Genomic DNA, 25,572 nt, shown 5'->3' with positions numbered 1-25,572 from the left:
TACGCCCACTGCTTTCTGATGTGCTGGGTCCCTCTCTTCCCCCATCCTCCCTTTTCCACCTGAGCCTCTGTCCACAGGCTCCCTTCCAAGTTCCATCATCTTTTGATCTGGTTTCTGCTTAACTGGAGGAAATGGGGTCAGACAGACCTAGCTGCAAATCTCAGCTGCAGGTATCAGTCAAGAACCTTTGGGTTGCAAGTAACAGAAAACCAGCTTCAAGTTGGCTTTAGAAAAAGGAATTTATTGGCTCGAGGAACAGGGACATCCAGAAGTGGCCCTGGCTTCAGGACTGGATAGAGAGAGGGGCTTGAAGGAGGGTGCCGGGTCGGACTGTCCCTCGGTGGCCTCTCTGGGGTCTTGCTCAGCTTCAGGCAGGCGGCCTTTGTTGGGCCCACCGGCCTGAGAGCTCCAGGCATCCCTCTGCCGGCAAGGACCTCCTGAAGATGGCAGTCGGCTTGGTGTTGCCTGTGCTCCATCCATGGTTCCAGGGCCCAGACTTGCCTGACTCATAACCACAGGGCAGCTGCAGCAGGGGCCCAGAGGGCTCTAGACTGGAGGGCTGTTGGTCCAGGTGTCCGATCCCCATACCCTCCAGGTGAGGGCAGGGTATCTGCTAGGGGCAAGGGTCCCCAAACACCCACTCTGGGTGCTCTTCCCCCTGTATCATGTCAGTACATAGTATGTGCTCAGTAAACACACCAATTAATAACTTGTTGCTCTTAACTCTATAAACTGTATCTTCCTCCATCTCTTTTCTTGGCCTCTCCTCTCTTCTAGCAGTGGCCTACCCATTAGAGATTCATTTCTTCCTTGCCCTTGTAGGGTTCTGCTTTATTTATTTATACACTCATTTATGGGTTCACTGACAGGTAGCACAGGCTCTGTTCTGGGTGGTGCTGGGTGACACAGATCTGTCCCTGACCTGAGGCAGTCACAGCTGGGGACAAAGGTGCAGTAGCAAAGGCAGGTGCCAAGGGCTGTGGGGCACCAGCCTGCTGTCGGGGAGCAGAGGCCTTCATGGAGGAGGGGACCAGACTTCCTGCTTTTGGCCAAGGTGTGTCTTCCTTGGAACCAGGAGAGGGGAAGGCAGGCAGGGTGTGAGCAGGCTCTGTCAGGAGGGGACAGCTCAGGATGGGAGGGCAGGATGCCCCCTGGGATGTGTCCTTAGCTCCTGGGGACAGACAGCACCTCTTTTGAAATCCCGTTGTAATTACTCTGTTCTTGACCCGCGGCCCCACCCCACCCCCAAGTTCAAGGAGAAGCCTGTCTCCCTAGCACCCAGCCCAGGCCTGGCCCATGGAAGAAGCTCAGAGGTATCTACCCAGCAACAGTCAGTCAAAGGAAGCAATTAACAATTTATTTTAATCCCAGGAATTTGTTGAATCGATTTGGAGGCATCCACTGCCTCCCAGGAGACCTGCCCCCTCCCTGCCCCTGTGAGTCCCCACCAAATTTCAGTTTGCACTGAAGGAACCTGAGAAACATATGTGAGCTGGAATCACCCCTCACAGCACGACTGAGTTGGCACATTCTACTGAAACCTGCCGCTTGCTCAGGGGGTGGAAGGGCACCGGGGCCAGGTTACCCATGGGGAAGGAGGAGACCGAGGCAGTGTTTAAAAAACTCTTGTTTAAAAAGCTCAGATCTTGTTAAATGCTTTGGTTTTTGCCACAACAGGGCAACCCCTGAGCTGCAGCCTTATACCCCAGAAAGCACACCAACTCCATGAGCGTGCATTCGTATGATTAAAATCATGGTTGACAAGGGAAATCGTGTGCCCAAGGCCCCTTTACAATGTGCAGTTTAGAATAAAGGGAAAACAAGCTCAAATCCACGCCACTAATCCCCCCAGGGAAGCTTGAAGATGGAAAAATACAAGTTCCAAGGCAAGACCACCCACATCGGTTCTGATTGCTTACAACTGCACCTTGACCCTTAACAAGGATTTGAAGAAGATTCTGAATCACTTTGAAAATTGATTTGAGTCCCTCTTCCTGTAATGCTGCTCTAGCTACTTGTAACCCTGTGAAGCCAGAGGGGCAGCTGGTCTGATGGCGGGGGAGGCCGCTGAGGGGCTCCACCGGGCAGGCGCCAGGCCTGGCTCACTGCAGGAGGTGGACGGCGGCTGCCTTTCGGATAAGCCTCTCAGTCAAGGGTGAGTTGGGCTTCAGTGCATCTCGCTCCATCAGAAGGCTCCTGGGGAAACAGATGGGGTCTGTGGTGGAACCTCCTAGAAGGGTGTGCAAGCCAGATGGTCCCTGCACCCCAGGCAGGACATACGCAGCATAGCTGAGGCTGAGGTGGGCAGAGAGCAAGACGCTCCCAAGTTGCTGGAGAGAAGGGACCGCATCGTGGCAGAGGGGAAGAGGGGACGGGATGGATAAAGGCAGAGGCAGGAGGCCTGGCCTTGGCGGGGACACCAGAGGGAAGGTCGGGGGAGGTGTGAGGATGAGAAAGTGTGGAATTCCAGAGCCCACCGTATGCAGGCCTGAAGGACAGCGCCCCCCCAGCATGGACCACATCACCCCCACTCCAACCCCTACCCCCATGCTGGCCCCAGCTCCCCTGCCCAACCCTCACCCTCCTCTGTCCAAACAGCCTCACCTTCCCTGCCCAGCCACCACCCTGACACCCCTAGTCCTCTAGCCACACCCCTCCTCCTAACCAGACCACCCTGGCCTGGGTAAACCTGCCTGGTTTCAGGCCCCCCTCAACTGTCACCTCTGCAGGGCACCCTCCTTCTCTAGTTCCCACCCACTCAGTGCCTTCATCAGAGCATCTTGGAACAATATGCCTGTGCTCGTGGCGGTTTTACATACATCTGTGGGATGAATTGCTTAGTGTCAGTTCCCACATGAGAGGTAAGCCCCACGCAGCCTGGGCCTGGGTCTGCCTGCTGCCCACCACACCCCCCGGCACCCAGCACAGTATGTGGAAGGAAGATGTGCACTGCAGCCTGAAGGATCGGTGGGCATCAGCAGATGAAGAAGGAGAAAGGGTTTACCAGGCAGAGGGTGCAGCATGTGCAAAGGCCCAGGGGCCTAAAACAGTAACGAGCTCAGCATGGCTAGATTGAGGAGTGAGCTGGGGCAGGCAGGAGTGGTGGCCTAGGAGTGGGGGTAGCTGGTCCCCTTTGGTCAAATTGAAAATATGAAGAGGGGAGAACCAGGTACCCCATAGCCTTACATCTCCACAGCCTCCAAGGGGCGCACCACCTCCGGCCAAGGGAGGTGGGAGCCTCTGGGCCCCTGGAAGCTGGTAGGGAGCCCTCCGAGTGAGAGGTCGGGTGTGCCCAGAGTCCTTCCCAGCCGGGCTTTGGGACCAGAACGAGGAACTCACCGGGCCACGTTCTTGTGGACGCCGGACGAGCAGTTTAAGGCCGCGTGAATCAGTAGCTGGTTGAAGACGTCTCTCTGAAAGATCAGTGGGCAAGTGAGGCTCTGAGATGTGGGATGAGGGGTGGGAATACCTGCCCCCCTCCCCACAGCAGACCAGCCTGGTCTCAGGGACGAACTTACCGGGGGGTATGAACAACAAGGGCCCCCCACACCAGGGGACGGGGGCTGTGGGGCGCATGGGCTCCTGGACCCGGGCCCTCGCTGCAGCTGCTGGGGTGGCTGGAGGCCAGGGGCTCACCTGGGCGTTGCTGCCTCCGATCTGGACAAGCCGGTAGCGGATGGGCAGGAGCAGTTCCACGACACGGTCGGGGTTCCCGTTCTGGGCCTCCACCAGGGCCTGGCACAGAGGCAGCCCCACATCGTGGGCCAGGAGGTGCTGGCAGTTCTCCCCTGGGGACCTGCCAGCCCAAGAAGGCACCCTCAGTGGCCAGCAGGACACTGTGTGCCACCCTGGTCACAGCACATCTGTCTCCCTGCCTGACTCAGGCCCTGGTGTCCCTGGCGCTATGCCTGACACAGTGGGTGCTTTGAGCAGGTGAGTTGGCAGAGGTCAAGCAGCCAAGGAGGGGAGAAGACAGAGCTAGAAACTCAGGACAATTTGGGCAGGTATCCCAGTTTCTGGCCTCAGTCTGCTCATATGTAAAGTGGGAGTAACAGTGTTGACCTTGCAGGGCACTGCAGGTGAAGGCCTGGCACTAGAGTAGGCGCCAACCCCTGTGGACAGCTGTGGCAAGCTTTGTCTTCCCATGGCCCTCAGGTGGTGGCTGATCTGGGTCATGAGGGCTGGGGGCCTGAAGCTCTGTTCCCAGCCAAAGCCCCAGTTCCGGGAGCTCGGCCCTGCGACGAGAGGCAGGGCAAGCGGCCATGGTGGTGGTCACCCTCCCCCAGGAGCCTGGGACAAACACGAGGGTTCACAGGCCCCACAGCTCTAGCCCTACAGGCAGGAGATGGGGGCTGGCTGCATCCCTGGCGGCCCTGTGCTGTGCAGAGCCCACCCCCCTGAACGTGCTCTGGCTCCCACCAGTGCCAGGAACTGCGCCAGGGAGATGCGTGACCACGTCACTGCACTCACCCTCCCACCAGCCTGCCTCAGCAGATGAGGGAACAGGCTCAGGGCAGAGGAGCCCCTTGTCCAGGGTCCCAGACCCTGTAAGCGGCAGGTCTCTGGCTCCAGGCCCTCACTGTGTCCCTTGTGCATGACACTGACATTGAGGCCGAGGGCATGGAGAGGCGGCTCTGTGTCCTCGGGGAACCAACCGTGCCCTTGCAGGGCACATCTTGCTGGGATGCACACCTGGTTGGGGGCACGCACCTGGAAGCGCACACTTGCAAGCAGCCCTCCATGGGCTTCCATGCAGCAGGCTCCACCCCCACCTCCCAGGCAGGGGTGAGTCCCCAGGGCCCTCTCAGCAGAGCGGGCCCCACCCTGGCGGCCTGGCCCCCCACATACTCGCTGGCATCCTGCAGGGTGGTCAGCAGCTCCTGTGTGGTCTGAGGGTCCCGAGCGCCCAGGGACGCCATCAGGAAGTGTGCATCATTGAAGAGCAGGATGTGGTCTCGGCTGTGCTTCTGGGTCACGGACAAGACGTCCTGCCACCGTTCACCCACAGGCACCCCTGGGACACAGAGGACACCCGCAGGCATGGCGTGAGCGCTGTGCGCACGGGCCTCTGGCACCCAGGTGGTTCCAGGTGAGGAGGCTGCGTGAAGCTGGCAAGCAGCGCCTGGCCTCAGGCTGAGGTCTTTGGGCCCGGTCTACATTAACTTTGTTTAATCATAAGAGCAACAGATGTATAAGATAGAAAGCAAATTAAAAAAAAAAAACAACTATGGAAGGGTGTTAAGTCTCTGGCTCCTCTGACAAACCCCAAAACCACTTTAAAATGCTTACTGTGGTTACCGCTGAGACGGCGCCTGGGCAGAGCAGGTGCCCAGTAAGAATCTGCAGAGTTACTGGGGTGGGTATAGAGCCATGCTTAGCATGCACAAGGTCCTGAGTTCAATCTGCAGTAACTCTATTAAAAAAATGTTTTTTTAAATGAGGAGGAAGGTATACTGCAGTGGTAAAAGCGCATGCTTAGCATGCACGAGATCCTGGGTTCAATTCTCAGTACCTCCATGAAAGATAAGTAAATAAATAAATAAATCAAATCCCCTTCTCCCCGTAAAATAAGAAAAGGAAGGAAGGAAGGAAGGGATGGGGGAGGAAAGAAAGGAAGAAAGAAAAGAAAAGAAAGAACTAATCTGCGGCATCAGTGATAGCGTCCTCCCACCTTTGGGCCTGGATTTCCAGCTCTAGCCGGTCCCTACTTGGGCTCTGCTCCATCACCACCACCCCCTCCTGTCCCGCTCCACTTCTAGAAGTTACCGGGTCTTCCCCCTGCTCCACTCGGGTTCCTCCCTTGACCTTGCTGTTGCCCTTGACCTCCATTTCTCAGCACCTCCATCAAATTGGATGACGCTGTTGTACTGTGAGGGGGCGAGTGGCCTTTCTCTTCCCTCCCCCTGCCCCGCGGCATCTCCACTGCATCTCCCAGCCTCCAGACCAGTGCCCCGTGCCTCCTGGAGCCTCTCCTCACACGCACTCAGGGGGCCCAGGCTGGAGGCCTCAGCTCCACCTCCACAGGTCAGGGATCTTAGGGTCAACAGGACTCGACTTCCCCTGGGCCTCTCCCTCTCCACCCAGTCCTGGATAGTGCTGGCTGGACAGGGACACAGGCCTCCGCCAGCCCAGCTCCCTGCTTCATTACCTGGAGGACTAGAGCTCCTCACTGTTCTCCCACCCCCTCAAGGATGCCCTGGCCTCCAGCCTGGCCTCCCCGACTCGGCCCCTACTGCTCAGTCTTTCTCAGAGCCAGGTCGGACAGGGCCTGCTTAGCCCTGCCTCCCAGGCTCCCCACAGACTCAGATAAACATCGAACTCCTCGCCCTCCCTTCCTGCCTCTCAGGCTCCTCTGCCCCGTCTGACCCCCCAGCCCTCCAGTCACTAATCCTCATAATAGGGAACCGGCTTCTGTGTCTTGGGGGCTTCGGAGAGGCTGCTCTCAGACTGTAACATCCTTCCCTGTCGCCGCCTGGCCAAACCCTACATTCCCTTCTGTGGTTCACGGTTCACCTCCTCTAGGAAGCCTTCCTGGAACCCTCTGAAAACAGTTGGTCCTGCCCAGGCCTCATCCCCACGTTGTCCGGCTGACCCAGGACTAGAGTGGGTACAGGTTTGGCTCTGCTGAACCTAGGGGAGAGGGGAGAGCCATCTGGCACCCTCAGTAGTGGGCTGGAAGCCTTCTGTAGCCCCGAGGACTGTGGCCAACCCCACCCAGAGCATCCTACCTGCAGAGATGAGGTGACACTGTTGAGAAACCTCTCCCTCTGAAATCCCAGGAGGTTGAGAAATTCACCTGCCTTGTTCTAAGCTCTGCCTCTCCCCTGTGGCCTGCAGGCCTGGTGGGTAGGCTGTGGGAACAGCAGGTGCCACCCAGGTTCTGAGCTCCAGGCCTGCACAGGTGAGAACCAGGAGAAAGGGCAGTGGTGGCCTGGGCCCACTGGCCTCAAGCCAGCTGGAAGGCAGCTACAGAGCTGGTACCTGGGGCTGCACCAGGCCTGCCGTTCCAGGGCTGAGAGCTGGCCCTGGAGAAGCTCACTAACCAGTTCCTGGGCTTGGGCCCGGGCTGCGGCACACCATCCCCTCATGCGTGAGGATAGGAGAGGAGCCACAGGGGAAGGCCAGATCAGGCTACCTTCCATCTGCAGCCGGTAGAGGATGGAGCAGCTGTCCACCACATCCAGCATCGCACCGCTGGCCCGCAGGCTGGGGAGGATCTGGAAGACAGGACAGGTAGGGGATGAGAGACTGCAGGCACGGCCAGAGTCCGCCTGTCTGGACCATATGTGGGGCCTGGGCAGAGCCAGCCCTCAGCAAACAGGAGCCACCAGCATCATCCCCTCCACCCTAACTATCGGGACAGTCCTCACCAAGAGCCTGAACCACTCCAGGCACTAGAGAGACACTAAGCAGACTTTGAGAAAGAGCCCACGGCACTGGGCACCAGAGGGAGCACGTGCCAGGCCCTGGAACCTGGCACCTCCTGCTCCCGGCCCCAGACCACGCTGGTTGCCCGTTCACGATGCTACATCCAGTTGGTCTGCACCGCATGGCACACAGCTCTCATCACCCTTCATTTCTTAGCACGAAATCCTGGCATCTAGAAAGGATGACTTACAGGAAACTTTACAGACTGTTTCTCTCTGGGGTTTAGGTTCCCAGATCGCAGGCATTTTTGTGACCCCCAGGCTCCGTTATGAAGCCCACCCTGGGGTCTCCCACAGCTGTGAGCGAGCCTTTTTCTTCCTCTCTTAAACACATACTTAGGGGCTGGAGGGAGGAGGGGTGGGGAGTTAGTGTTTAGTAGGCAAGGAGTTTCAGTTTGGGAAGATGAAAAAGCTCCAGAAATGGATAATGGTGACGGATGCACAACAGTGTGAAGGTACTTAACGCCACAGACCCGTACACTCAAAACCGGTTAAAATGGTAAAATATGGTGTGTATATGTCACTATAATAAAAAAAATTCTTATGGGCAGACCAATGATTTTACCAAAGAAAAGCAACCTAAAATGACTAGAGACTATAAAATAGATAAGGGGGGAGGGTATAGCTCAGTGGTAGAGCGTCTGCTTAGCATGCACAAGATCCTGGGTTCAATCCCCAGGACCTCCATTAAAATATAATAATGATTTAAAAATAAATAAATAAACTTAATTACTTCCTCCCAAAACAAAAACAAATAAAAAAAGCAAAAAAAGGTAAACAACAAGGTCCTAGCACAGGGAACAATATTCAATTTCTTATAACATAGTGAAAAAAAATCTGAAAAGAAAAAAAAATATATATATATATATATATGTACGTATAACTGAATCACTTTGCTGTACACCTGAAATAAACATTGTAAACCATCTACACTTCAATAAAAAATTAAACGAAAAACCAAAACGCCTGGAGAAAAGCCTGAGGTTTCAGAGCTGACCAGCTGAGACGTGTACTCTACCAACGCCTGCGGTGAACAGAGCCAACAGTGTCTTTGTCCCCGCCTGGGTCACGGCACCACTTCAGGTGAGAGTCTGTGGCGTGAGGTCTTACGCAGAGCCGCGTGCCCGCGCCAGCTGTGGGTCTGGCTGGGGCCGTGCTGACGCGCTCAGAGATCTGTTAGGCCCTGACCAGCCCATCGCTGCAATAAACCGCATCGCGTGCGCACGGGGACTTACGTGGTCATCGCAGATGGTCAGCGCGGCCTCGTATTCGCCCTGGGAAACGAAGTTTCGTGCTTAGCACGTGGAGGTGGTGAAACGCACCGCTAAGAAACAAACTGAGGACGCCTCGCCAACCCCCACCCCACCCTGCCCGGCGCCCCACGTCACGCTACAAAGGGCTGGGCCTCGCTGCGGCGGGCCTCGGGATGGGAGGAGGGGATGGGGAACCCACGTCGGCTCCCGCCCTTCACTCCCCAGACTGTGCTGCTGCGGAGGGAACACTTTCTGTGAAAGCATTATGGTCCCTACGAAGTGCCTGTCAAACGGCTGTGGGCTTTTCCGTGTGTTTTATTTTCCCCTCTGTTTTCCCTACTGCCTGTTCAGTTGGGCTCCCTGCTTATTTGGAGACACTGTGTCATTGCATTCTGCATGTCACTACGGGTCCTCACCTTCCAGGGACTTCTATTTGGCCGCGTCGGGAGCTTCTAGATTTTTCTCTATGATAAATGGCACCACAAGAAACACCCCTATGAATGAGACCCAGTGGTGGAATCACTGAGGTCAAGGGTGTCCCCACACCCTCGCTCCCACTGGGGAAAGGCGTTCAGGGTCCCGTGGCTCATCAGGTATGATCCGTGGGGTTGGGGCTCAGCAGAGAAGCCCTCAGTCTAACTTGTCCCCACAAACAGCACATGATATACATGATTTCTGAGTCCAGACAGTGGAAAATACTGGAAGTATTTAAGCCTGAGAAGCTATTTGAAAACGTTAATGCCCTATTGCATCAGGACACCATTTAAATGTGCAAACACTCAGGACTGCTCCAAGGGATACAAACTGTAGCAAAAGGCAGAAATCTTCTTTCTCTGGACCTCTTTGCAGGGTAAGACAGCCGGGCAGCTTACCTTTTCAATCAGATACAAAGCCCAGTGCCAGTAATTGTGACAAGCAAGCATGTCAGAGTCCTGGGGAAAGAAGGAGATGATGAGAGACAAGTCTGACAGCCTGCAGGGAAAAAGAGCAGCTGCTGTCTTGTGCCAGCACAGAGCCCCACAGCTTTGAGTGCAGGAAACACCTGCCAGGTCCCCACCCTGGCCGGCCTGTGCCGGTGACTGCACGCGTCTTTGCTTAAGATGGTCCTACATCTCCCTATCCTACGCCTAGCAAACACCTACTCATCCTTCAGCACTCACCTCATAGGTTGCCTCCTCCAGGAAGCCTTCCCTGACCACTTCCCCCACTAGCCCAGTTGGGTAGGATGCCTACTCCGGGTTTCCATGGCCCCAAGAGTGCCCCTGTCCTGGTGTCGCCAGCTACTGGGAAGCTGCTCACTCCACTTGACAGGCAGGTCTTTTGAAGACAGAGAGGTCTGGGCTGGACTCTCAGTGGGGTTCCCAGGGCAGGGTACAGCCTGAGGCAGTGCCTGGAGCCTGGACTGTGGCAGCAGCCAAATGCCTGGGGCAGGTGCAGGAGGAGGAGGAAAGGGAGCCCCAGGCTACACCGTCCATCCCAGGGCTGTCCAGCCAGGCCGGAGGCTGCCAGGAGCCACTATCAGGGACATGTGCTGGCATCAGGGGATGAGGGCGTGCTGGGAGATCACCCAGCAATCCCGGGCCACTTCATTTTACCCAATCAGACCAACACTAATGGGGACTCATTTGGGGCCAATGGCTTCACAGTTGTCATGACAGCAGGCTTTCAGATAACGAAACTGAGGCTCAGAGGGTTCACATTCCTGCCCTAGGGTAGAGTCAGGCATCAAGCACCCAGGCCCAGGAAAATCAGAATCTGAAGGCAGGAAGAAAATGGGCTACCAGTGCCCTAGCCAGGCCTCCCTGGCCTCTCTCGGGGAGGACGTGGCCACATGGGCGCCCCCTCCACCCACAGTCAATGCTCCCACAAGAATCAGCAGTACCTGCCGGGGGAGCCTAGGACGGGGGCCCACCCCACACTGCGCCCCGACTCCCAGGGCCTAGCTTTGTGCCCAGTGTTTGGGGATCCTTAGAAAGATCTGAGTGTGATCTGATGAGATTAGAGTTAGGTCAATGATCTAATAAGATCTAATGAGATTATAGTCAAAGGTTGCCTCACACCTGTTCACCTGCTCGACCTAACACCACTCCCTCGGAAGCCAGGAATCGGCCGTCTTGTAAATTATTTCTCTCCGGAAGGTCCCAGGCCAGGGAGCTGCCAGGAGGAACCCAGCTGACCACGCCAACCCCCTGCTCCCCGCCCGGTTTTTGGTCTCTCCTTGGTTTGTTCAATCACTAGAACCTGCTGCTGGGTGCCAGACCCTGGCAGAGACCACCTCAGCTGGGGTGCCCTGGGAAGCCCACCATGGCACAGAGAAGGGCAGGGCAGCAGACCACACCTGGGCAGGTGGCCAGGCTGTGTGCCAGAGACTAACACAAGGACAGCAGGCGCAGGCAGAGGAGGCAGGGCCACTGCAGTGGTGCAGGTGGGTGCCGGGAGTGGGAGCAGTGAGGCCCCAAGGAAGGGCCTGGCCAGCCCCGCAGACAGTCGCCAGGCCGTCATCCCTGTACCAGCCCCTGAGGGAGAGTGCTCCTTGGTTCTGGGGCCCCGCTGAGCCCACTGGCCGGTGGTGGAAGAGGCAGTTCAGAGCCCCTGTGGTTCTCACCCCGGCCAGACTCCTATTTCCCCGGCAAATTTCTCACCAATTCCTTCCTATAACCAATGCCTCAGGCCACAACCAATTCTAGAATCACCTGCAAAACGCTGGCAGGTGTTGGGGAGCCATGTGGCTCCCAGGGAACTCTGTGGTTTGACAGAAATGCCTCCAAGTGGAACATGTTTCCCCAGAACTAAGCTGCACCCTGTAACTCTTGTCTATCAAGCTCAGCTTAACCTGGGGGAACAGACAGAATTTCCCAGATAGACGGATGGACAGGAATGGCCATACCTTCCAGTGGGTTTCTGAGTGCCGCATGAACTCCAGCCCGTCCTGGACCTCTGCTCTCATCTCGTGAACATGGGCCACGGTATGCACTGACCATGCATCCGTCGGGTTAATAGACAGAGCCTACGTTGGGGTCGGGGGTGGAACACAAGTCAAATAACATGGGCGAGTCAGGCTGCCAGGTGACCAAGTCTCCACAAGTCATGCAGGGGCACGAGGGGCCCGAGCAAGTGCAGAGGCTGGGCTCTGCCTCAAATCAACAAGGACCCCAAAGACCATCTCGGTGGCCAAATGCAGGATGCAGCCAACATCGCCCATTTCACAGATGAGGAAACTAAGGCTCAGGGAGGCTAAGTGACTTGCCCGGGGCCACACTGGGCGGCAGAGGGGTCTTTCCAAAGCAGGGGCTCATCCAACGTGCCGGCCCCACTGCCTCCTGCATACAGCTGAGTCACCTGCAAGGTGCCATGCAGTTTTCCCCATGGTGAGAAATAACGCCACCTCTCTCCTAGGGCTGCCGTGGAGGCAAAGTGGATGCTGAGTGTGTGTTTCAGGGGCTCTCGGCTGCCCCTTCCCACTGACACACATGCAAGGACCACCCCATGTGGCTTTCCAGGCTGGTTCTGATAGTATGGCTAATAACAATGACAGCTGCTCACGTGACTAGTGACCTTGACAGTGACAACAAGGTAGAGGGGACAAGGGGCCTGCCTCCCACCCTGTAGTGGGTAGTTCACTTCAGGGTTACTGAGTGCTTACTGAATCCCCGCACAGAGCAGTAAGCAGGGGCTCGCCGTGGTCCTGTGGACCATCCACAAGAACCCAGGTCCCCCACCCCAGATCTCGGCTTCCCCCAGCCCTGTTGCCTCAGTCCCCCATGCCTTTCATAGGAGCAGAATTGGGAAGGCACCTGCTGCGAGGTCTGTGCTGATAGACTGTCCCCAGCAAGTCCTGCCTCCCTGCTCCAGCCCCTGCTTGCCTGGGCCCACCCAGTGCACGAATGGGATGCTGAGAACAGCACAGCACGTCTGCAGGGACGATGGGCAGCCTGGGGCAGAGCCCTACAGGACCAGGACACTTCGTGAGGCCATAGGGGCGCAACTAAGCAGGCCCTGGTGGTGGGGACCCGCTTAGCATGCTGCACAGGACAGAGGTTCAGGGCGGCAGGGCTGATCTCGCCCACTGCTGAGATTAAGCCGCTCCCTGCCTCCGAGGGGCTCCTGGCCAGCTTCCTAGGTTCCCTGGGACAGAGTACAGGAACCTGCCAGCCCCCCAGCCGTCGTCCCTAGAGCCTGCCCCTCCCACCTGCGACCTCAGCGTCGGCCAGTCAGGCGCTCCCTGGCCCTGAGCTCCGAGGCCCTGCCTGCAGCTGTTTCCCCGACAGGGCTTGAGGGGTCCAGACGGCCCAGCACCACTGCCTTCCTGTCCAGGGGTTCGGCCTGCAGATGCGGCCCACGTGTCACCACCGCGAGGCCTCTCTAGAGCCGGGTGCAGCCACCCTCACTCTCCTAGCAGCCTGGCCTGGCCCAGTAATAGCCTGGTGTGCTGGTGCTGGGGTCTGAGTGTGGGCGCCTGCAGGAGTGGGTATAGAAGGAGGGCGTGAAGGGAGCAGAGGGGTACCCTATCCCCACCCCACTGCTCTCTGCTCCTGGCAGGGCATGAGCCTGCCTGCACCATTCGGCCACCTTCTAGTTTCCCGAAACTTCCTGCCAGCTCCTGGGTGCCCAGATAGATGCCACTCGACACGAGGGCCCAGCTGCCATGGTCTCCAGGGGCCCTTCCTGCAGCCGACCACCCAGACGGTGGGGCCCAGTCACCAGGCCCTGGAGCCGAGACTGCCATGAGGCCCCCCATGCCCCGCATTTCTGTAAGTGGAGTTGTCTTCAGAGACCCCACAGGCCCTGGGGACCCCCAAAGGGCGTTGGCTGTTTCTTAGAGAGGGGTGCTGGGAGCCAGCTATGGAAACGTCTCAGGAAAGAGCGCTGGCTGGGTGCTGGGGAGGAGTCTGGTCCAGGCAGCGTGGACTGTGCTCGGGTCAGGAGGCCTGTGTGAGCATGACTCAGCGTTTCAACTGCGTGGCCATGGACCTTGGCCTCTCGGAGCCTTGGCGTCCTTCTCTGGGCAATGAGGAGTTCACTGCCTCGTGGCAGGGGCTGAGCAGATGGGAGTGGTGTGTATACTGAGTGCCAGCCCTGAGCCAGGCACAGGAGCGGCTATCCTTACCCACTCCTATGTGCATGGTGGCCCCTCCCTGGGACCCAGGTTCTACTCCTGCGAGACGAGGAGCTGGAGGAGAGGGACCTTGAGAACCAGAGATACCGTGGCGCCCAGGCCTGCAAGTGAGGGACGGCCTTAGTGCAGACAGGGTACCAGCCAGCTCATCTCACCAGCACGGAGGGAGGGGTCTGGGCCCTCGGGAGGTGCTTAGCAAACCCACCCTACTCTGCCCCTCCGGGTCGGCTCGGTGGTCAAGAGACGGGCTGGCCGGCAGGACCCCAACACCAGGTCAGGGCCCACCCAGAAGCAGCCTCACTCATCACCCATCACTCAGCTCCCGGGGTCTCGGGAAGTCAGTAACACTTAGAAATGTGAGGTTCCAGGTGGGAGAACCAACGCTGATACACGCTTCCCCACCTACAAAGTCTGGTTCCAGCAGCGCAAACTGTGGGCCCTGGAGACAGAGCTGGGGGCGCCGTGTGGCACTGAGTGAGAAAGAGGAAGTCGGAGCCTCCCTGGACCTCATTCACCTCCCTCGCCTGTGCAGGCCGCCTGCAGGGCCACATGGCTCAGGTGGCAGGCGGCAGCTGCTCTGTCAACACGAGGCCTCCCGGCAGGAAACGAGGCCAAGGCGGGGGGCCGCCCTGGGGTCACCTGACGCCACTCTCCAAGGAGTCGGGCACCTCTGTAAGGGCCCACTGACCTCTTTGGCAAGCTTTTCCGCCCGATCATAGAAGTTGGTTTCCATCAATCCGAAAGAATAGATGCCCTTCACATAGCTGAAAACAGAGGAAAAAAATTCTTTAAAAAAAAAAGTAGACTGGAACTGTTCAATCCTTAACATGACCTGGGTAGGCTGAATTGTGTCCCCGAAAATGGTACATTTGAACATGTGCCCTAACTTAGAATTAGAGTCTGCAGATGGTCATCAAGATCCTCAAGTTAAGATGAGGTCACCCTGGATCCTGGTGGGCCGCACAGCCAATGGCTGGTGTCCTTATGAGAGAAAGGAGAGGGAGGTTTGGATACAGAGAAACAGAGACACAGACACAGACACACAGACACACAGACACACAGACACACAGACACACACACACACACACAGGACAGACAGCTAAGTGAACATAGGCAGAGGCTGTGATTTCAGATTCGCCAGTCCCCACAATCACATGAGCCCATTCCTTAAAATAAATGTCTCCTTCCTCCCGCCTCCCTCCCCCCTTCCCCCACATATATGCAAATAGCATGGATACAGACACAGGTCTACATATCCCACTGGTTCTGTTTCTCTGGAGAACCCTGACTAATGCAGCTCTTACATCTGTTAATCCATTTGACCTTCACAACAACCCTGTGATTAAGAGGCAGTGGAGGTGACCAGGTGTGGTGGACCCTAGGGCTGTTCATAGATATTCCAGGCCCTCTCTCCTCCCAGCACACAGCAGAGCTGCACTTCCTGGCCTCCTGTGGGTGGGTGACTGGCTCTGGCCAATGACTGGGGAGCTGAGGGGTACCCCCTTCACTCTGAGCACTAATGCCATCGTGAGTCCCTCAGCAGAGCTCTTTTTTTCCCTCTCAGCAGCTGGTGTGTTGTGTCCAGAGAGCAGCTGCTTCATCCGCCGGGATCCTGGAGGGAGACAATGGCATAAGTGCAGCCTCCTATGATGGGCATGTATTATGTGTGAGAAATTAACCTTTGCTGAAGCAAGCTTTGGAGAAAAAGAGCTAAAGGATGTTTGTTACTGTGGCAAAAACTAGCCTATGCTGACTGATACACAATGGTACTACCTAGTTCACAGGATGGGATGAAGATCAAATGAAGACGTGAAGCCTGTTTAGTTTAAAGACCTAGGAAAATAGCAATGGTAGTCTCACTAGTTTTAGGGCAGGGCCAGGAGAGTAGCCACATTTTTAGGGCAGAGGAGAGAGACTAAGAAATAGCGCAATGATGTGATTTCTAACTGGCTCCTACCTGCTCAGGGGGATGTCAGGTGTCCAGAAGGGATAAACTCGAGCCACAGAATCTCGCATCTGTTCCTGGTAGCCCAGGTAAAAATAGGCATCGTGGGAGAATTTCAGGGCCAACATGTCCGTTGGGTGATCCCGGAGAATCTCTTCCCACAGTTCACAGGCTCTCGGAAAGTTTCTGGAAGCCAAGAAAGGTTTCTCAGCAACACTGAACACAGTCCACACCCGGGGAGTGTAAAAGGGTTCATTTCCTATCTGTGTCACAGCCTGCATTGAATTGGTTAAAATACACATATAAGATTCTATGTTAGGTTGTGGCTCAGAAAATTGAAAAGCCAGTGAGAAGTGTTACTCTCTAATTCAAGCGAAAAACAAAAACAAATACAAAAAACTGGTTCAATAAGCTGCCAAAGACAATTTCACCTGAGACCATGAACCAGCTGCAGGAAGTCTCCAAGGTGGCATTCCACCCCCGCGCTGACGTCTGCACTGACTGACCGGGAGGACCGGGACAGAACCCTCTGTCACTGTACCATTAGCTCAGGTCGCCTAGCTCTGCAGGGCATCTCCCCTGGCCAAGCAGACACAGGGTGGTCCTGGAGGCAGGCTTCAGAGTCAGGATGCACCCACACAAGGGGACAGTGGTGGGAACAACAGAAGCAGGGGACACACCTGGAAGACCATGGCGGATGGTCACAGGGTGTGTTAGGACAGGAGCAAAGGGCGAGGGCTTCCTTCCCTCTTCTGTCTCATATATTTCTGTATCATGGTCCTATTATTTTTGGAATGAAAATAATAACCAGTTTATTTAACAAAACAAAATAAATTGCTTTGAATGCTAAACTGGGAATCCGAGCCAACTACATCCTCATTCAGCAGTCAACTGGAGCTGGAGCAGCAGGGAGGATGCGATCTTCAATCAGACGGGCCCGGGAGGCAGGGTGAGAATCACCCCAGGGCCCCATGGTACCGGGGCAGCCAGCCCTGTGGCATCGCCCAGTATGGCCCAGGGAGGCCCCTCACCCCTTGGCAAAGGTCTCTACTGCAGACACGTGCAGCCGCTCCCGCTGCGTCAGTGGCTGCGTTTTGGAAATCTCCACCATGGTCTTCACAGCCAGGTCCAGCTCTTTGTCCAGCCTCACAGATCTTCCGGTGCCAATCAGCACGAGGCCATTAGCGATGGCATGGCCCATTGCTGGCAAAAGAGGGGAAAACAGCCAGGGTGATTCAGACGACCTGGTCCAGCCCAGTCCAGCCCCGCCCCATATGTGAAATAAACAGCCCACATCCCAGGAGGGGCAAGCCAGGAGGCAGGCAGGCTGTATGTGGTGTCCCCACCAAGAGCCCTGAACTCAGCCCAGGCCTTCACCATGCACGTGGAGGAGTGGCAACCCTAAAACATCTGGCCCCTCCTCAAATATTCTCCTACCCAGGGCATTCTGGGGCGTGCCAACCTCCGGAGCACCCGCTGGTTCCAGGCTGCCTCCAGGCTCCTGTGCAGCCCCCCCTCGCTTCCCTTATCAGATGATGTTGTCACTACGACCAGCACAAGGCCTCCCAGGGGCCACCCAGTAGATGCTGTCAGGGGCCAGGTCCCCGGGGCACAGAAGCCAGGATCCTGTCTTGGCTGCTCTTGTGTGCTGAGGGCTTGGAGTTGGTGGAGATGGGGTGTGCCTTGTGGCCCTTGTAGCATCCTTGCTGGCAGGTGTCCAAGTCCCTGATCCTACCTGGGCTTCCCAACCCCCACCTTGACAGAAGAAGGGTGTCTGCTGGCATTTGGAACTCACTCCCCGGCCGAGGGCTGGGACCGAGGACCCAACCATAGCGCTGGGACCACCCATGTGGCCCCTGCTTCTGACCTGGGGCCCGAGGTCTGCTCAGAGGGCCTGAGCCCACTCCTGGCTATTGGCTCCCCCTATGGCTTCCTTCTTCCTGTATTCTGTGTCCCTGGCCCTCAGTGGGACCTGGCTACCCTCCCCTCCTCAGCTCTTCTCTGCAGCCCAGAACCTCACCTGACACTGGGGTAACCTTCCTGGGGTTCCAGAATGCACTGGGCTGACTCCCTCCTGCCCTCCAAGCACATGGCTTGCCTGCAGTGCCAGCCTCTGTCACTGGGTTGGTCTCCCCATCCCAGCCGCTCTCAGGAAGGCCTCACTAGAGCCCCAAGAAGTGGCAGTGGCCACCTCTCGTGTTCTGGGAGGGGTCCAGGCTTTGGGTTCAGACAGTTTTGTCTGATCCCAGGCCCCCAACCACCAGCTGAATGGCTTTAAGTATATGTCTTACTGTCTCTGAACCTCATTTTCCTCATCTGAAAAATGGGCTCAGTGTCTTCCCTGCAGAACTGACGTACGATTAAAGAAAACATTTAAAAGACGCCTTCTATAGAACCTGGCATCTTTATGGGAGCGGCTGTTATTCTAAGCACAGCAGTGGCTATCATCTTCCCTCCCCCTCCTCTCCATGCAAATGCCAGCATGGTCACTGCCACCAGGCCTGCCCTCCCCCACCCAGCTGAGTCCTGCAGTCAGGGGACCAGTGAGGGACTGGGCTCGTGAAACGGGGCTGCTCAGCTGAGGGAAAGCATCACTCACCGAAGGTCGGATCTGCTGCTTTGAGCTTTGACAGGCAGCCCTCAATGCCGCCAAGACTCTGGTCGTTGGTCCATTTTACATACTGAAATACAAGGGTGAAACAAAGCTGTCCTCAGGGAGTTTTTAGTTCGTGTTAATGAAGGCATGTATCTAAACATTGATTTTTTTTTTCTAGAACACTGAGTATTTTCTGAACCTTAGCTCAAAGAAAACATAACTGGGTTGATCTCACATGAAGAAACTGAATACACGTAACTCAAGGCACATTTTCTAGGGCTGGTGAGGCCGCCATTTCCCAAAAAGAAACATCTAAAGGAAGTTTCTTCCTGACAGGTGACCTGCCCACAGCGTCAGCCGTGACTTCAGGTACCACAACCGGAACCCTCTAGCTTCCTATTCATTCCTTTAAAAAAGAACCATAGAAAAAAAATAATTAAAAAGAAAATTAAAAAAAATTTTAAATACTAAAAAGAAGTCAACATTCAATATAGAAAGTTAGGAAGAGGCACGAAAGCTGGATCAAACTCACCTTGAATCTCACCTCAGTATCATTTTTGACACTGTGGTGTATTTGTTTCTAGCCCTTTTTTTCAGTGCCTAATTTTTTAAAATCCTAAAACCATAATAATGCATTTGATTTCAGAACGTGCTCTTCCAGATGTCCAACCTACATCTACACAAATACAGCACATGTATTTTAATGAGACGCAGGGGGGTTGGCACAGAACACACACAGGCGGGGCAGGGGGCGGGGGGGCTGCCTCTGCACTGGGAACTGTCCCTGTAACAAATCACGCTCTGCAGAGGCCTAATGGTGCAGGAAGGGCACATACAGACACAGAGCGATGCACACCGTGGCGTCCCTGGGCAAGCTGACAGCATTTCACCAGTTGTTAGTTGTATGGCCCTTGTTTCTAGAAGCTTCCTTGGTCCTTATGCTGTGTGGATGGAGTCAGGAGGTAGCGGTTTCACTGCTCATGCAAAAGCTTAGCTCTAGTTTTTCCCTGGCGTTTGCAGAGCCAGGTGAACCCTGCTCCTCTGACTCCCTGCAGGAGTCAGCTCGGCGCTCTGGGCCCCAGTTTCCTCACCTGGCAAGCAAAGTAGTTGGGCCTTACTTCTGAGCTCCTCCTAGTTCTAAAACTGTAGGCTCCTTCCCTGGTGTTGGAAACGACTGGCAATGTGGTGGAAGGTCTTAGAACAGCCGTAGGTGAGAGCAGTACGTCCACTGATTAGCCTCAGGAGAGGGGCCCCCATCAAACTCTCAGCAGGCCACAGCGGGGCGCCTGTGGAGGGCTCAGCACCCTCCAGAGCATCCCCACTGTCTGCCATTTAGGAGACCTCTCAGCCATGCCGCGGGCAGGCAGAGACATTTCCACTCCCTAGGGGTACGAAGTACACGGATTCTACTGTGGTCGATTGCCAAAGCCTCCATGCAATTTAAAAAGCACCCACCACCTTCTGAGCCCCTGACCGTGGGGCTTTGGTGCAGCCTGAGCCCTTGGTCCTGCCCGAGGATGCTTCCAAGCCTTAAGAAGACTTTTGGGTCCCCACGAAGCCCTGCTGCACACAAGTTTACCAGGAGACTTGGGTAGGAATGAGGATAATGAACTACACTGTTTATAAAATCAGGATAAAGTTGTAAAATTTTGAAAGCTTCAAGTCCTGCGCCTGCTCACGTCATCACCGACCAGCTTTACTGGGAGAGCACATCAGATGACAGGTAGTTTGGCTGCAAACCTAAGCCAGCTATGGTAAATGGGAGCCTGACTCATGCAAGTACCACTTCCTCGTGGCACGAATACATGCAGCTGTAAGATGCACTAAAAAATATTTATTTCCAAAAAAAAAAAAAGCATTCACCAAGGTAAGAAACCTCCCCATAGCCCGTTACAGAAGGGCCACCACTCCTCTGCGGGTATACCTGGGTCAGGGTGGCATCAAACATCCTGCAGGCCTCGTTGCTCGAGGCTGAGAGCGGGAGCCCGGCATCCTTCCACGCCTACGCACAGAGAGATGTCTATTACAAGCAGTCCTCTAAACACACACCAGCCCCAGCCCCGAGCACTGGAGGTCTCCCAGCACCTAGCATGCGGTAGGCATGGGCCTCGGTGAGACCTGTCCTTTTGGGGTTCCCAGATTTCATAGATAATTAAGTGGAGAAAGAGAGATGAGCCCTGGGCCAGTCGGGTCCCCATGCAAATCCCAAGGGCCTCTAAAATAGCTGTGTGCCCTCAGGTAAGGTCCTCCCTCTGACCCTTGGCTGGCCCCTTTGACATGGGGCTCCGGGGGGAAACGTGGGTGACTGTGAAGGGTCTCCTAGGGAGCAGATACTCGTAGGTGGGAGTCCCTGATCTGGCCGGGGGAGGTCTGCCAGGGCAGAAGAGAGGCCAGCGCTGGAGTGCAAAACCAGGAGCGTGTTCTTTCCTCTGGCTGGCAAGGTGTACACTCTATGCCAACCGCGGAAGCAAGTCCTCTCATCTCCCCATCACCTCACCAGATGATTCAAACCTTCAGGTCTGTCAGTGGAAGCGTCGCCAATTGTCAGAACTGTGTGCCCTGCCAGGGGCGCACGCACGGGCTACTCCCCGGGGTGGGGAAATACCCTTTACTCTGGCCAGCCCAGCGGCCAGATCCTCGTGAGGAGTATTGCGTTGCTGTGGGCATGACTCCTCGCTCCTCTGAACACCCCTTCCACATCTGCAAAATGGGTCCAGGCTCCCTGCCCTGGCGGGTCCTAAGAAGACCCTCACTAACACGCAGCGTCCCTGCCTGCGACACGCCGGGGTCCAGGAGCTAAGTTTTAAGGTGGTCTGGGGTCTCCGAGGGGCCCCGCCCCACGCCGCTGGTTTCTCTAGGTGGGGGCCCCACTGGAGGGTCCTCTGTTCCCTTTCGGGCGCCCAGGACGCGCGCCCGCTTCTCGAGGGCCGCGCCCCACCCAAACCCCGGGCAGGTCTGATCCCGCCCCCGGGGTGCCGGGCCACCCCCGTGGTTGCGGGGTCACGGGGCCGCGGGCGGCCTCCGTGTACCTGGCAGTCGCGCAGCGGCGCGGACACAGCCATGGTGCAGGTCGCTGTCTCGGGCGCAGGCAGGTGTCCGGCGAGTGGGCTTCCGGGTGGGGGCGGGGAGCGAGCCCCGGGGGCGGGGCGGGGCGGCCGCGCTCTCCGCTCGCTCATTGGTCGGCTTCGGCCCGTGGCTCCCTCCTCCCGGACTGTGGGAACCCGGGTCGGCTCGAGGGGGCAGGGGTGAGTCTCTGTGTACTCTCCGGCTCCCCTCGCCCCCCGCCATTAGACCGGGAGCCTGGGGCCCCGGGGCCAGAGGGCGAGCTGGGGGGCTCCTCCCCGGGGGGACCCTCTTGGGGAGACGACTGCAGAATCCCTTGGGAGGTAGGAGAGACCTGGGACAGCGGTCGCTTTCAAGCTCATGTAGTCCCACTGGGAAGCCGTGGGCACACATTCACAGTGGTCACTTTTGGCCAACATCCCACGCGACCGGTTCCACCGGGTTATCCCCCCGGTTCCCTGGGTCCCATGCCCTCTCCTTCTCTAGGACTTGCGGCGGGAGTATGAGGGGCCTCTCCTGCAGGTCAGCTGCTTCTCCACTGAGCTCTGCCATCAGCCACAAACCTCTCTAGCCTGACTGCTCTCCCCTAGTGTAATCTAACCCCTCGCTCTTCCTCCCCTTACGGTACAGGAGTCAGTAAGTAGTTCGGTGTAGGGTCAGATCCTGTCCTTATTTAAATATTAGTATTTTGTTCATCATTGTTTTGCATTGATTTTAATTTTCCAAAATATTGCATTAAAATATTATTTGTCTTATTTAAGAGCTGAAACTATAAAACGTTTAGAAGAAAACCTAGGAATAAATCTTCACGATGTTGGATTTGGCAGAGGTTCTTAGATACGACACCAAAAGGACAAAACCCAAAAGAAAGCATAGAAAAAGTGGATTTCATAAAAATTAAATTTTTTTCTGCATCAAAGGATGCTATCAAGAAAGTGAAAAGACAAACTACAGATAAGACAATGGGCAAAAATAGTTGCAAATCATACTGGATAAGAGTTTAGTATCCAGAATACATAAAGAATTCTTACAACTCAACAGCAAAATGACAAACACCCCAACTTAAAAAAGAGCAAAGGATGTGATTAGACATGTCCCCAAAGAAAATACACAAATAGCCAATAAATACCTAAAAAGATGCTCAACATTATTAGTCGTCAGGGAAATGCAAATTAAAACCACAGTGAGCTATCACTTCACACCCAGTAGATTGGCTAGAATTTTGTTTTTTAAGGAAAATCAGTATTGGTGAAGACATGGAGAAACTGGAACTGTCATACACTGCTGGCAGGAATACAAAAGGTGCAACTGCTGTGGAAAACAGGTGACTCCTCAAAAAGTTAAACATAGAACGTCCTGGCCATTTTGCACAACTAAAAGACGTGAAAACAGGTATGCAGAGAAAGCCTCGTACACAAATGTTCGCAGCAGCACTATTCAGAGTTCCAAAATGTGGAAACAACCCAATCGTCCATCAAGAGATGGATAAACAGAATGTGGTCTAGATCCATGTAGTGAAATATTACTCAACTGTCAAGAGGAATGAAGGACTGGTACACACTACAATGTGAAGGAACCTCTGAAACACGCTCAGTGAAAGACGCCAGGAATAAAATCTCACTTTTTTCTTAACTTCATTTTTAGAATTTTGTTTTTTATTGAAGTGTAGTTGATTTATAATGTTAGTTTCAGGCAGACAGCAAAGCAATTCAGTTATGTATATATACATATATACACACATATTTTCAGATTCTTTTCCATTATAAAAGCTCACATATTGTACGATTCCATTTACATGAAGTAGCCAGGATTGGCAAATCCACAGAAAAAGTAGATTCATAGTTGCCAGGGGCCGGCATGAGGCAGGAATGGGGCGTGACTGCTTAATGGGTATGAGTTTCCTTTCAGAGTGATGAAAATGTGATGGTGTAAGACTGAGCTGATGGTTGCAAAACATTGTGAATGTATTCAGTACTACCGAATTGTGTCCTTTAGAATGGTCAATTTATGTGAATTAAAAATAGATCATTTGTCCTGATTACTGAGGATTTTGGCACCCTCCCCTGAAGGAGGCAGGGAGCTGGGGAACCCAACCCAGGACCTGTTGCTTAGAGACTTCTTTAAAGGTTTAAAATGAACCTGTTTAAAACTTACAGTTGGCCTTACGTGATCCTCCTGCTTGAGTGATGGAGAAAGCCACCCTGAAGGAAAAGAAAGCCCTGTGACTGGATCTAATGATGATGACCACATTGTTTAAGGGACCCACTTGCTTGACCTAGCTTGACCACATTGCATTAGCTTAACTGCGTTGCTTGAGGTCCTTAGTTACCTAATTTTAGCCTGACTGCAGGGTTTGAGGGTCCCTAGAGCTTGCATTTGCAAAGTGTTTGTTCCACAGAGGAGAAGGAGTTGGAAGCCAAACAGGAAAAGAGCGGCCAATGGAAAGGGGACAAGAAGCACCAAAGGAGACAGATAAAGGGCCCCAGTGAAGACCCCAAGGGCGGGAGCTCTTACGTCAAGCCACCGGGGCTTACAGAGCACCCACTCCAGTGTCTTTGCACTTCAGTGTCTTTTCCTCTTTTCAGCAATAAAACAGCTTTCACTCTGCCCCTTTGTCTCCACTGTGAATTCTTTCATGGCCAGGAGACAAGGACCCACTCTTTGGGGTTCTCTGGGGGCTTCCCTGCCCACTAACACCACCCTTAAATTTTGTGCCCAAGGCAGCAAGTCCCTCCCAGTCCCCCACCCTCACTCCAGTCCAGTGTAAACGCGTGTCACTTTGGAAAAGTGGTAGCATCTGGCTAGTAGAAGTGATCATAACTGGACCCCGAGCCTCTGACATTCCACTCGTGTGTGGCCTGGAGGCCCCAAAAGGCTGAAAACGACACACAGGGTGACAAGAAGCCCCTACAGGACCCTCACAGGGCCTGTGCATGAGCCTCGCCCTGTATCCTCTCCAGGGTAGAGGCTGAAGTGGTGACAGTGTCTTTGGAGACCAAAAAAATGTGATGTGGCATTCCACACTCCCCACCCCTCAGCAAGTAGCACCCTGGACCTGTGCCCCTGGAGGGCTGGGGCCCAGAAGCTGGTGTCGGCTGGGGGAATCAAGGGCTGTGGTAAGGAAGGATGCACTCCTGGCTGGTCTCTGGCCTGGCTGTAGCCATGGGTGTGCCCCCTGGGTGGTCACACAGGGCCTCACACTTAGAAGGGCCCCATGCTTGGTTGAAAGCTCTGCTGTCGCCATCTTGAAATTTTTAAGTTTTTGAACAAGAGCCCCACATTTTCATTTTCCACAGGGCCCTGAAAATCCGGTAGTCAGTCCGTTAACAGGGGCCATCATTCCCACTGCTTACTGCCTCCACTGTCGCAAACCCTAACCAAGTCAGAATCAGCCCACTTACGTACAGATTGTTCCTCCAGCAACCAGGCCTAACGCCTCTGTCCTTTCATTCCTGCCCACCTACAATCTACTTCCCTCACAGCAGAATGATGCTTCCAAACTGGAAATCAGATCAGGGCCCATCCCTGCTCAAAGCCCTCCAAAGACTTCCCAATCCACTTGAGATAAAATTCAGATATGTGACCATGACCTAGGAGACCCCACATGCTCTGGTCATTGGCCATCTCTCCAGCTACATCTTCTACCACTCTCTGGCCGCCCTGCTCACCCCGGCACCACTACTAACCCTCTCTGTCGCTCCTGCCTCAAGCCTTTGCACTTACAGCTCCCTGTGCTAAGAATGTGTACATGCCAGACAGAGCCCCAAAACACAGGAAACAAAAATTGGCAGAATTAAAGAGTGAAACAGACAATTTCAGTCAGAGTCAGAGACAGTAACATCGTCTCTCAACAATTGATAGAACTAGATAAAAATTCAGAGAAGACTTAGATCCAAGCAACACTACCATCCACCTTGACCTAACTGATAATCTACAGAACACTCCACCCAACAACTGAAGAATACACATTCTTTTCAAGTGCACATGGAACATACATTAAGACAGACCACTCCAGCGGCTTTCAAACAAGTCTCAATTTGTTTAAAGGGATAAAAGTCATACAGAATGTATTCTCTGACCATAACACAATTCAATTAGAAATTAATAGCCGTAAGATTTTTACAGAAACTCCAAATATCTGGAAATGAAACAACACGCTTTAATTCAGAGGT

At 54.8% G+C, this 25,572-nt stretch overlaps 1 protein-coding gene across 1 annotated transcript; it reads right to left on the bottom strand.

The window, feature by feature from the left end:
• Positions 1-1,335: 1,335 nt before the first annotated feature.
• Positions 1,336-21,462, bottom strand: TTC38 (tetratricopeptide repeat domain 38). The gene is made up of 14 exons (XM_072973710.1): positions 21,367-21,462; positions 20,262-20,339; positions 18,341-18,422; positions 16,773-16,944; positions 15,754-15,927; positions 14,485-14,560; positions 11,568-11,687; positions 9,553-9,612; positions 8,663-8,701; positions 7,136-7,217; positions 4,849-5,014; positions 3,637-3,796; positions 3,340-3,413; positions 1,336-2,196 (listed from the first exon to the last, which is right to left on the bottom strand). Exons 1-14 carry the CDS (start codon positions 21,397-21,399, stop codon positions 2,103-2,105), a joined length of 1,410 nt encoding a protein of 469 aa, XP_072829811.1. The 5' UTR covers positions 21,400-21,462; the 3' UTR covers positions 1,336-2,102.
• Between the last annotated feature and the right edge of the window lie 4,110 nt (positions 21,463-25,572).

Source organism: Vicugna pacos, chromosome 12, assembly GCF_048564905.1.
Source record: "Vicugna pacos chromosome 12, VicPac4, whole genome shotgun sequence".
Lineage (NCBI taxonomy): Eukaryota > Metazoa > Chordata > Mammalia > Artiodactyla > Camelidae > Vicugna > Vicugna pacos.
The sequence above is the reverse complement of the archived record's forward strand: the minus strand, read 5'-3'. Positions and strand labels throughout refer to the sequence as shown.

Coding starts and splice junctions, on each gene's coding strand:
- TTC38 (XM_072973710.1), bottom strand. CDS start 21,399: ATGGCTGTGTCCGCGCCGCTGCGCGACTGCCAG. Junction 20,340..21,366: donor CGCCGCTGCGCGACTGCCAG/GTACACGGAGGC, acceptor CTCTGTGCGTAG/GCGTGGAAGGATGCCGGGCT. Junction 15,928..16,772: donor GTAGAGACCTTTGCCAAGGG/GTGAGGGGCCTC, acceptor CTTGGCTTCCAG/AAACTTTCCGAGAGCCTGTG.